Below are 12,139 nucleotides of genomic sequence, written 5' to 3'. Positions count from 1 at the left end.
TCGAGTAGCTTTGTTGAGATTATGTGTTAGGCACATTTGACTACTATTTAGTCTTCAATGTCGGAATGAGACCTTTAAAGGTTCCATTTGGATGTGCACAATTTCTATGCAGGTATTGAAAACTTTCAGTTTCCTTTATGTGGGATTTTGTATCTAGTAGGTTGGTTGCTTTGAACCTTTCGTCCTTGTTAATTGTTAAATCTAAGAAACTTACTGAGGACTTAGAGAAAGTTCGTGTATAAATAAATTTGAGTAGTTCATGTTCTTTATTTGAAGCTGATCAAAAGACCCATTAAAAACAATAAAACCAACATCTCGGAACTTTTGATACATAATTATGTTGTGCTAGTTTAGGAACTTTTCAATAATAATTATAAAATTAAAAAGTTCATACGCTCGTATGTCGCATTTTTCAGGGCAAGGGACTGTCCCAATTGCACATCCTACACGCGAAATGTAATTAGAGTGAGCAAATTTAAATTCATTAGTATTTAGAATTAATTAAATATTAGAAGTAAGTTCTCTTTGCTCGAAAGTAGAATATCAAAGTCTTCTTTTTTTCATTTCAAAGTAAACGTTTTCAGCCGCCTTAATTAGGTCATGACTGAACATGTTTGTATACATGCTTGCACGGATGGTGTCACTTCCTATATACCAGTATATACAGACGTGCCACTGAAATGAGTCTGTTTTCTACAGTTGAAATATGTGATTGGGTCATAGATTTTCTACTTTCCTATGTGAATGGGTTGTCATTTCTGAGCTGTACTATATTGACCATATTTCTACAATTTAAATGTATAATTTATTGATAAGATAAACTTCCATATTATCACCAATTAATCTTCAATTAGTGTCTTCTCTTATCTTCTCTTAATTCAAATTGATGTGGTAAAATATATGAATGGGTATTTATTTAGCACTGAAAAATATATGAATGGGAGGTGTTTTTCCTGCTCCAGCTACACCCCTACCCAATTTTAACAAACGTGATCCCCCGTGCATGCTTGTTATCTCATAACTCCACAGAAAATAGTCTAGAAGTCTTCCCAAGTATTCTGTTGGAGAACCAGATTGAAAAATAATCGAAATGCCTGGTATTTTTTATCTCTTCTCTACTGGAGATAAAATCTGAGTTGGTTACAATGTTTAGTGGTAGTTCGTGTAATTTTGTAGAAATATACAGTCTGCCACATTTGTTATTTTCACACCCCTGTTAAACCCCTATTTAACTTTTCCTAAAAATACTTCGTCTTTTTTTTCTTATTCTGATCGTTGTCTAATGGGTGTTAGATCTGAGCATCTTTTGGCTAGTTTGTTTAAAATACTGGATTTAAATATTAAAAACGAAAGTCAATGGACCTTGAAACTGTGAATGTTAATATCAAACACACATATATTACATACTTCTTCATACATAATTAAAACATGTTGAATGACAGTTTAATATATTCACAATATGTACACGCCATTCCTCTCCTCTCCTTTTCTTTTTGTTTAATTATTTTCCATCTAAACTTTTTTTTATGAAAAACAGAATACAATATCCCAGCCCCCCCTCAATATGAAAATGGCCGCCTGTTCTACCAATATCGTTTCCTGATAAATCTTAAGCACGTTCTGTTTTACATTTATCATGTAATGTTCTGCCATTACAATGTTCTAAAAGAATTTTAATTATTTATTTTATTGTTTCTTAGATTTTACTACTATACCTGCCACGAGATGAATGCACCACCCCCATCATCCATTGCTCCTTGTCCAACATCCCAGCTGTCTAGATGTCCACTTACTAATACTACCTATAAAATGTCTTATATAAGAGTAATCAAGGGAACCAAGGTTATAGCGGTAATCAAAAGAATGTAATCCAAGGACAAAGACCAGACATGGAAAACAGACATACACAACAAAGAACATAAAGTAACTAAAATCATACATACAAAGTAACAAAAGTAAATGAGCAACTCGGACTCCACTAAAAACTGTGAATTTGTAATTTGTGAATTGTTTTCTTTCTAATTTCATATTACCAATTAATCAAAATTATCAGGATTAAATACCGTATTAAAGAATCGACTTCAGTAACAAGTTAAGTATGGAGTTACCAAAATTGTCAAATCATGTACATGTAATCATCTTTAAAATCCCCAAAACAGTCATTATTTTTTGTTTGTAATTTTTTTCACCCACCATATCGATGTCATTATGACCTTGGTCGGTGATAGGTAATCGCTGATAGCCCAATGTATGCAAATTGTGTCAATAAAAAAGACAACAGCTTTATAACTTTATTGTGATTTCACTTTTGACACGCAAAAAGATTTTGACCAAAATTAAAGTGGACCCTTTTTGGACCCTACTTTCTAAATGATTAAAGTCGCAACTTCCAAAATTAATCGCAACCTCATTTCTGGGGTATGGTACTTTGTGATAGAATTTCAAAGAGATCCATCAGATTCAATACGTCATCTAGAAATCAAGTGTTTCTGGTCCCTTTGTAACCCATAATTCTTAATCCGCTCAAGTCACAACCCGAAAATCAATCCAAGACTTCCGTTTGTGGTATGACACCATGTAGTATAATTCAAAAGAGATATATTTACAAACAGTCAAGTTATTATCCAGATATTGTCCCCTTTTTGGTCAAACCCTGAACAGTTGGGGCAAGTGTGAACACAATATTAGTTTTTGACACACTTAAGCATAGCATCTAACAATTCATTACAGACACAACGAATGGTATTGACACTTTAATTCACAAAATTAGAAATTCAAATAAAAAATTTCAAACTCAGACCAAAATTAAAAAGTCGATTTTTTAGGGATGGCCCCATTGACCCTTTAAGACTCGAAAACCATAAGAGAAATCTGAAATCTGATTAAAACAATATAAGAAATACTTCGAAATCGGACCAATGATAAAAAATAAAATTAAAAAATGGTCAAATACCTTTGACAAAATATGCACAGATGACATTTGTCATGATACTAAACATTTTTATACAAATATTAATCATCATTCTACTTATGTTAACTTAATAACAGGCTAAATGTGCAAACAATCATAAAAAAAAATGCAATTAACAGATCTTTCCCAGCAAAGGCATAAGCCAAACTATGTATCCCATAGGGTTTCAGTGGCAACTCTCAGTGACCTGTAGTCAAATTTTCATGTAAATCTGTTTACCAGTCAGAATTTTACTAAACCTAACTGTTTTAAAGATATATGCGAAAAACGTCTGTCTGACCCCTATTTTCTAATTTTTGTAACAGCGGTCATGTTTATCGACGGATCACAAATTTCCACATCAATTCTATATAGAACACCATAAGGAACATCCATACCAAGTTTGGTCCAAATTGGCCCAGTTATTTCAGAAGAAAAGAGTTTTGAAAAATTGTTAACGACGGACAACAGACACAAAGTGATGGCAGTAGCTCACAAGACCCTTTTGAGCCAGGTGTGATATAAAGGATCTGAAACCTTCCACTTATTATTACAATGAAAACTAAAATCAACTAACAATAATAATGTCACAAAAGAAATTTTATGACCGTCATCATGAATTGGTTGATAAATCTGCACATGAGAACCGATTTCTCATCGTTTTCCTTATCATCTTTGGTCTACCCCGGACTTGACTTTTCATGAGCAGATCGGTTGGTGTTTCTAGAAAAGCAGAGGACGCTTACCCTACCGGTGCACCTGGTCCATACTCCCAGTTTTTAGTGCAGTCCGAGTTGCTCATTTACTTTTGTTGCTTTTTACATATTATTTTGGTTATTTTATTTTCTTTGTTGTGTGTGTTTGTCTTCTATGTCTAGTCTTTGTGCCGGGATTACACTGTTTTAATTTCCCCTAGAATCTTGGTTCCATTTACCTGTTCAGGATAAACTCTCCCTTTAATTTCTGCTATTGTATTACGGGATTTGGTGGATGGTAAATTTACAGCACTCATTTTTAACTTCACTACTATTTTTTCACCTGAAAATAAAACATACTCTGAAAAAATAACATAAACACAATTGCACAAAGGACACCAAGGTGTTTATATTAGTAGTGTCAAAGGTCCGGAACACTCAGTTTCTGACCTAGGACATCTGCTGAAATCTTATTTATCTGGGTCCTGAAGTTTCAACCTTTTTCATTGTTATTTTATTGAGGGCTTCTGGTTTTCCTCAAGGGGTTCATTAATTTGAAACTTGGAATACTTAAACACTTTCAAACTCTTTTTAGTAAATTTAGAACCCTGGACGCCTATTCCAATGGTACACATAGTCAATGATTTTGGTTGAGTCATTATATCACAAACGGTGCTATTACAATTGTACTAGTAACATGTTTGGTGGAAATATTCATTACTCAGATGATGATTTCTCAAATTGGATACCTAGTACAAGGTTGTGGTGGAGTCATTCATTACTCGAATGATATCTTCTTCAATTTCACACCCAGTACCAGGTTTTGATTCCATCATTTTAATAGCAGGTGACCTTGATTTATCAGTGGATGTCCTTGATAAAATCCTTCTAACTACGAATGTCCTTGATTTTATCATTATTATTACGGAATGTTGTCATTCTGTCTGTAGATGTCCTTGATTTTGTAGATGACGTTGATTTCATCATTCTTACTGTAGTTTTCCTTGATTTTGTCGATGACCTTGTCATTGTAGCTGCAGATGTCCATGATTTTATCGATATTCTTGCTTTTGTCATTCTAACTGTAGATGAGATTGATTTTATAGATATTCTTGACTTTGTCATTCTAACTGTAGATGACCTTGATTTAATCGATATTCTTGACTTTGTCATTCTAACTGTAGATGACCTTGATTTTATCGATATACTTGACTTCATCATTCTAACTGTAGATGTCCTCGATTTTATAATTTAAATTGTTGATTTTGTCATTCCATCTAAAGATGTCCTTGATATTGTCATTTAAACTGTAGATGTCTTGATATTGTCATTTGAACTGTAGATGTCCTTGATATTTTCATTTGAACTGAAGATGTCCTTGATATTGTCATTTGAAATGTAGATGTCTTTGATTGTGCAGATGACCTTGACTTTGTCATATTTACTGTAGATGTCCTTAATTTTCTCATTTAAACTGTAGATGTTCTTGATTTTGTCATTCTATCTAAGGATGTCCTTGTCTAACTGAAGATGTCATTGATTTTGTAGATGACCTTGCCGTTCTAACTGTAGATGTCATTGATGTGTAGGAAACCTTAAGTTTTTCATTATAACTGCAGATGTGCCTTGATTATGTAGATGTTCTTGATTTTGTCATTCTAACTATAGATGTCCTCAATATTGTCATTCCATCTGTAGATGTTTTTGATTTTATCATTTAAACAGTAGATGTCCTTGATATTGTCTTTTAAACTGTAGATATCTTTGATTTTGTAGATGACATTAATTTTGTCATTCAATCAGTAGATGACCTTGATTTTACCATTATAACTATAAAAGTCCTTGGTTTTGTAGATGACCTAGTCATTCTAAGAGTGTAAACTTCCTTCATTCTATCGATATTCTTGATTCATACTACCTGTAGATGTCCTTGATTTGTAAGTAACCTTGGTTTGATCATTTTAACAGTAGATGTCCTTGATTTTGTAGATGTTCTTGATTTCGGCATTCTCACCACGATGTCCTCGCATTAATGATTCTAACAGGAAATGTCCTTGATTTAGTAGATGTCCTTGATTTTGTAGATGACCTTGATTTTATCCTTCCAAATGAAGATGTCCTTCATTTTGTAGATGACCTTGATTTTTATCATTTTTATTTTAGATGTCCTTCCTTTCATATAATTTAAACTGAAGTTGACCTTAATTTTATCATTCTAATTCTTAATGTCCTTGATTTTTTATTTCAACTGTAGATGTCCTTGTTTTGTAAATGACATTGATTTTATCATTTAAACTGTGAATGGCTTTGATCTTTGATTGTGTATATGTACTTGATTTTGTCCTTTTAACAACAAATAGCCTTGATTTTAATCATTCTGAGTGGGGATGTCCTTGCTGTAAAGGACGATGTGCACATTCCCCACCTGCGACGAAATATTGATATTCCCTATATATCTTATTACAAGTGACGATATGTATATTCCCCACGGGCAAAGTAAGATATTTTTCCTATAAACCTTGGTTCCCTTGATTACTCTTGCTACAAGTACTATGGTGAATATCAACAACGAGTCTTGTTTCCAAATGTGCATTTCCAATATACATTGCTACTTGGGCCTATCCATCAAAACATATATTTTCTAGTATAATATCATGTTACATTTGAGGGAATATAGAAGTGTACCTCTTTGTTGCATCCTATACATCATTTCAGCATCCTCTACAGTAATACAAGCAGTTGGAATCTTTTCTACTCCATCTTCATAGTCCTACAACATCAACTGCATTATAGCATCAAACGTACAGTGGAACAGTTAAACACCATTGCTTTACTATACATGTATATAAAATCATATTCTGTAAACCAAGTCAACAGCGATTTATTTCGCTAATTTTGCAATCAAGACTAAATGGTAAAAATAAATCGGCGAAAGAGTAATCAAGGGAACCAAGGTTATAGCGGTAATCAAAAAGAATGTATTCCAGGAACAAAGACCAGACATGGAAAACAGACATACACAACAAAGAACATAAAGTAACTAAAATCATACCTACAAAGTAACAAAAGTAAATGAGCAACTCGGACTCCACTAAAAACTAGTAGTATGGACCAGGTGCACCGGTAGGGCAAGCGTCCTCTGCTTTTCTAGAAACACCCGCCGAGTTGCTCATAAAAGTCAAGTCTGGGTTAGACAAACGAGAAAAGGAAAACTATGTCTCAAAAATATGTCTCCTCATTACGCAATACATTTTAAACAGAGCGTTTGTTGCAAAAATAAATAGTAGCTAAATTGATTAGATACCTGAAACTCGAAAATAAGTTTTTTTTTAAACTACCCCTTCCTCTTTTAATTGGGAAAATATGTATCTTTAAATAGGAAATTTGCAATATCGGTTCATATCCCCTATTAATCTTATATGGGATAACATTAAAAGTCAAATCCTAATAAAAACAGATACCCTTCAGTATTTTAAAAAGAAACACAATGTCTGAAATTTTGAGTTGGAAGTGGTAAACCATCAATCTTAATTTTATTATTAAAATTAATTATTTTTAGCCATTGTTTGCTCAGTTAAAATTTTGATTATTGTGAGCTTGAAAATTGATGCATTTTCTTTTTAAAGGACAAAGTATGTTCTTAGTTTCGTTCTAAAGTGTCTGCAATAGTTATGAGAAACAGACTATATCCTATTACAACATCATTTGTAACACTTTGAAATGTTATGAGATGTATATGATTTGAAGCTTTGTAGACTATATTTATTTCTCCTAAATGCTTACAATAAATGGCCAGTTGACCTAGATCTACTTATCATGAGGGAGTATGCATTTTATATACTAAAACATTCAATTGAAAACTTTTTCTTCCATTTGTACGTTCAATTTATTTCTTTCTCTATAATATTTGAGACATTTTAATGTTATAAAGCTTGCTTAAAATCCGAGCCCGGTTCCATATTTAAGTTCCAATTCTAAGTAAGAATAAGGTAATGGGTGGCACATCATAATTCTCAATTTGTTTTGTTTTTTTTGTTTTTGTTTTTTTGCCTAAAATATATTCAATACATTTAGAAAACAACTGAAAAGCTATCTAAATTTATCCTAAAGCATCTATGACGTAGATATTTTTTATTGCTTATATAAGTAAAAAGTGCGGGGAAATTTTGTGCATTTTCTACTAAATTTGACCTATCATTATCTTAAAAAGACAAACTTTACAAAAACTTTGAAGGTTATTTCTGGAGGATATCGGGTATAAATACTTGGTTTATGCAATAAAATATCTGTGTTTTGTTTCCTTCATGTGCCACGCCTTATACATATTTTGCCTAATTCTTCGACGGATAAGTACTTAAATCAGCTTAATTTTTAACCAAATTCTTTGTTGCAGTATAAAGAAAATAACAGTCCCCTGCCATGACAAAAACTTTAACAGACAAAATTGAGATTCTGAATTTAAAATGTGATCGACCATTATACGATATTTCATACCTGCCACCCTGTATGTGGACTGTTTATTGAAAGCGGTGTAACACTTCTGATTAATGAAGCTACTGCTCCCACTTTGGCTGCCTCGGTTGCCCCTTTACTTCTATAGACAACTGAAACTCCGTAACTAACCCAAGGTTGATTGTACACTACAATCTTGCCCTTTACCTAAAACAAAACAAAAAATTGGCAATAATAAATTAAAGAACCCCATTCTAATATAAGATTAAATAAGTGTCCAACATTACATAAGGTCAGTCTAGGGTAAGGAAGACTGCAACATTTTATGACGACAATCAAGAACAAAAATTTCATAAGGCCAGTCTTTCCTTAATCTAATTTTGTCGATTTCGGATGGATGTTTGTCCACTATTTCCAAGTTATATCCTGCTCTTGCAGCATCATACTTGGTTAGAAATTAATGACTTCACCCTAATGTTAACATTGGTCATTAGTGTGTCTTCCTATCGTTTCACTGTTCTGTTACCGCGGACTTTATAACATTTGTTGTCAGTGCCTTTCAGAGCTTACTTGAAGGTGTGTTTACACTTGTTGAAGACCTTTTGGTGATCTCTGTAAGTACTTACTATTTTCATAAGGATTATACAATGTTGCATTTGTTGCGTTTCACAATATACGTGTCTTTTTCTAGAACAATTAAAAGACTGCAATATTTTAAAGGTCCGTCTAGATCAACAAAAACAACATATCATAGGGTCATTCTAAAACAATGAAAAAAATAACACAGCATTTATAAAGTCAGTCCAGAACGAAGAAAACAACAACAAAAGTCAATCTACAACAATGAATGCCATATTTCATAAGGTAAGTATAGAACAAATAGAACAATAGTTCAAAGGGACAGTCTAGAATATTGAAAACAACATTTCATAAGGTCCGTCTAAAACAATAAACACAACATTTAAAAGGTCGGTCTAGAACAATAATAAAGAGCCGCGCTTTAAGCGCATGATATGCCCGTTGCCGTTTTAATTTGCCCTTATGTTTTAATGAGTATAATTAAATGATCAAATAGAAATATTGGGAGCCCTGTCAAATAACCTCCCCCCCCAAAAAAAAAAGTAAAATAAAAAATGCACAAAAGATTTGGCACTATCAAGGCTACCTCAAGTTCAATTAAGTTTGTCTTAATAAATCACCCATACATTTCTATCTTGTTCAAAACACACTTTTATGACAAGGTTATCAAATACCTTTTATATTTATTAAGGCATATACATAAAAAAAGTTATAGATGCGATATAATAGACTACGTTATTCTAAATACTACAGAATCACAAACCATCTTGGCCGTTTCCTCCTTTTTTAAAGAGTAAAACTTCATAACACGGAAACGTAAAATTTGACATTTATACAAATCGGAAAATACCTTACTTCAATAGATATTAACAATTCACCAAAGTTTCATGAAAGTTCATCCCTATACTTGGTTTATTTTTTGTTTCCGTGCTAACATATATATTCTCAATACAGTTAGACCCGGTTTGCACTCATATGTGGTATTTGTAATACATGACGGGCAGAGGGGTTTCTTAAAGCCCTTGGCTATCATTTGGGGTCTCTCACGGACGGTGTAAAGCATTGAAACGTTTACACAGTCCCAAAGTCGTACCCGTGAATGCAGGTAATGGTGTGTATTTGGGGAAATTATAGCAGTCATGTGACCACGTTCATTCTTTCAATTCCCGTGCAGGTCCGGGTGTTAAAAGAATAGGCCTGCAGCAGCAGAGCTAAACTTGTCGTAAAAGGCGACTAAATAGTGCTCAGAACCCTAGCCGGGGGCTAGAGCGCTCTGCCCACAGCGCAACTGGGATGTGTTCCCCTAGGTGGTGGAATGGGGTACCCCTGGCGTGTTACATGCTGGGGTTGTCAGGCTATAAAATGGAAAACCTGACCGCAAACCATAGTGGTGCATCGTGTTAGGAAAGATGCCACGTTCCTCGCACGCTAAAGAACCCTACTGTGGTATTCTCCCGGAGTAGGAACCATAGGGCTCCGCCACAGGAGGCTAAATTGCCCGACCCTATCCACCTCTCCCTATTTCCAGTGGCAATCAAAATTTGTCGACCCCATTGTCCTTGTGTCCCAACCCTTTTTCATTTCATCATCATTTCATGTTCATTTTATCATCAATTTTATATTCATCGTCTGAATATAGCTGAAATATTGCTGCTCGTACGTTAAACCCCAACAAACAAACAAACAAATCATTATTTCAATTAATTAAATGCATTACCAGGTAATTTAATGTCAATCCGTGACGTAGTGATCCATTTTATGATCACCACGCTTATATTGTTAAGCCTACAGTATTTGCTGAATCTTTGACCCAGCAAAACACTTTTCGGGATAAAATCAACAATTTCAAGTGCATGTAAGATAGATAGGTAAGTCAACTTAATGGTGCATGCCAGTCAATTGATGAGATTTCTCCAAGGCCGAAAAAAAATAAAGTTATGTTTCCGATCACCAATCTGAAATTTTGTAGGGTCGGTAGGTAGGGATTTATTTTTATTTAAAACTTTTGAAATGAAATAAATATAGTGACATCAAACCCAGAATACAATGAAAACCAAATATGCAAAGACTAAACAACTACATTGTAACAATTTTAGACTTAGTCCACGGCCAAATCTCTTTTGGGATTCGATGCTTGAGATATTTTTTGTTTTGATGACGGTGTTCTCAGCTCATTTTTTTATTATATTGTACAAATATGTGCATGGAAGATAAAATACATAGTACACGCAATGTTCTTTAAAAATATTTTAAAGCCATAGTGATGTCAGATGATGTTTTCCTTAGAATATTCAATAGCCATTGATTTTGAATTACACAGATTTACTGTATATGATTATGGATATAAAGTAACACCATACACTAAACCAACAAATACAACTATTGTAATCAATCAAGATGTGGTCACTCGTGTTGAGTTTTAATCAATCAAGATTTGATCATTAACACTGGATTGTAATCAATCAAGATGTGATCACTTGCACTCAGTTGTAATCAATCAAATTGTAGTCAATTGCACTCAGTTGTAATCAAACAAGATGTGATTACTAGCACTTAATTGTAAACAAACTGTATAATTTTCATCAGATATGTGACTAACTTTCCAAAAGAAATAAGGATTCAGTCATATTTATATTTAACTCGTTATAAATTTCACAAAGAAGATGAGTAGGCTGTATTTAATCTAGAACAAATAAGCTCATTTCCTTAAATTTAAAGCAGCTTTTAAAACAGAAATTACACTGGCTAATAAAGCATGAGACACATTTATTGGAAGCCTTTAGATTTATAATGACAGGCTTTCATTTCACTCACAAAACTCCTATTAGAAGCTTTGAAAATTCACTTCTGTAGGCAATGTCATTAATAATAGGATAATTAATTGGAAAGAGTGAATAACCAAAATATGATCATGAGTTCCAAAGAATGCCCTGGATTTAACGAGTGTGCCAAACTTGTTCCTTGCATGAGTTTAAGGCAGTACAATACATTTAGGTCATTTCTGGAAATTTGGTCTCATTTTGTTCAAATAAAACAGAGGCAGTCGGCTCAGAAATTTCTAGTGCTATGTCATAAAAAAGTGTATATTTTTGAAATCCTTGATGTGTGGAGGTTCAAGTCATTTATAAGTAATATAGTGATTACTGTTATAAAATCCAGTAGCCATGGTAACATACTGAAAAAAATATTAGTGAGTACAAATCAGGGGTGCCTTTCCAAAACTAACAGCCAAATACTATGTTTTATAAAATATCAGGCGCTTAGACACTACCACAGGATGAAAGCATGCATGGAGCAGGTGGGAAAGGAGTAAAAATAATAAGACCCTTTTCTATTCATTCTCTCACAATTTTAGTTCCAAAAGTTTGTGCAAAAAAAGGTATTTTGAAAATCACCCATTTGATGCTGAGAAGAGAACCTAATACAGCAGGGGAGTGAAATGTTCCGGATACCATTCTTCATT

General features: G+C 33.4%; 1 protein-coding gene across 1 annotated transcript in view; it reads right to left on the bottom strand.

The window, feature by feature from the left end:
• Positions 1-12,139, bottom strand: part of LOC148623222 (carboxypeptidase Q-like) — a 40,544-nt gene that overhangs the window by 13,987 nt on the left and 14,418 nt on the right. Inside the window, exons 6-9 of the mRNA XM_088564883.1 lie at positions 8,140-8,304; positions 6,331-6,415; positions 3,885-3,988; positions 1,716-1,802 (exon numbers count right to left, since the gene is read on the bottom strand). Coding sequence (XP_088421009.1) covers positions 1,716-1,802; positions 3,885-3,988; positions 6,331-6,415; positions 8,140-8,304 — 441 coding nt within the window. The remainder of the gene's footprint in view (positions 1-1,715; positions 1,803-3,884; positions 3,989-6,330; positions 6,416-8,139; positions 8,305-12,139) is intronic.

This window comes from Perna viridis, chromosome 2 (genome assembly GCF_037379345.1).
Source record: "Perna viridis isolate PV_CMFRI_1.1 ecotype Kerala chromosome 2, ASM3737934v1, whole genome shotgun sequence".
NCBI classification, from domain to species: domain Eukaryota; kingdom Metazoa; phylum Mollusca; class Bivalvia; order Mytilida; family Mytilidae; genus Perna; species Perna viridis.
Note: the sequence above shows the minus strand (reverse complement) of the source record. Positions and strands in the feature narration are given on the sequence as shown.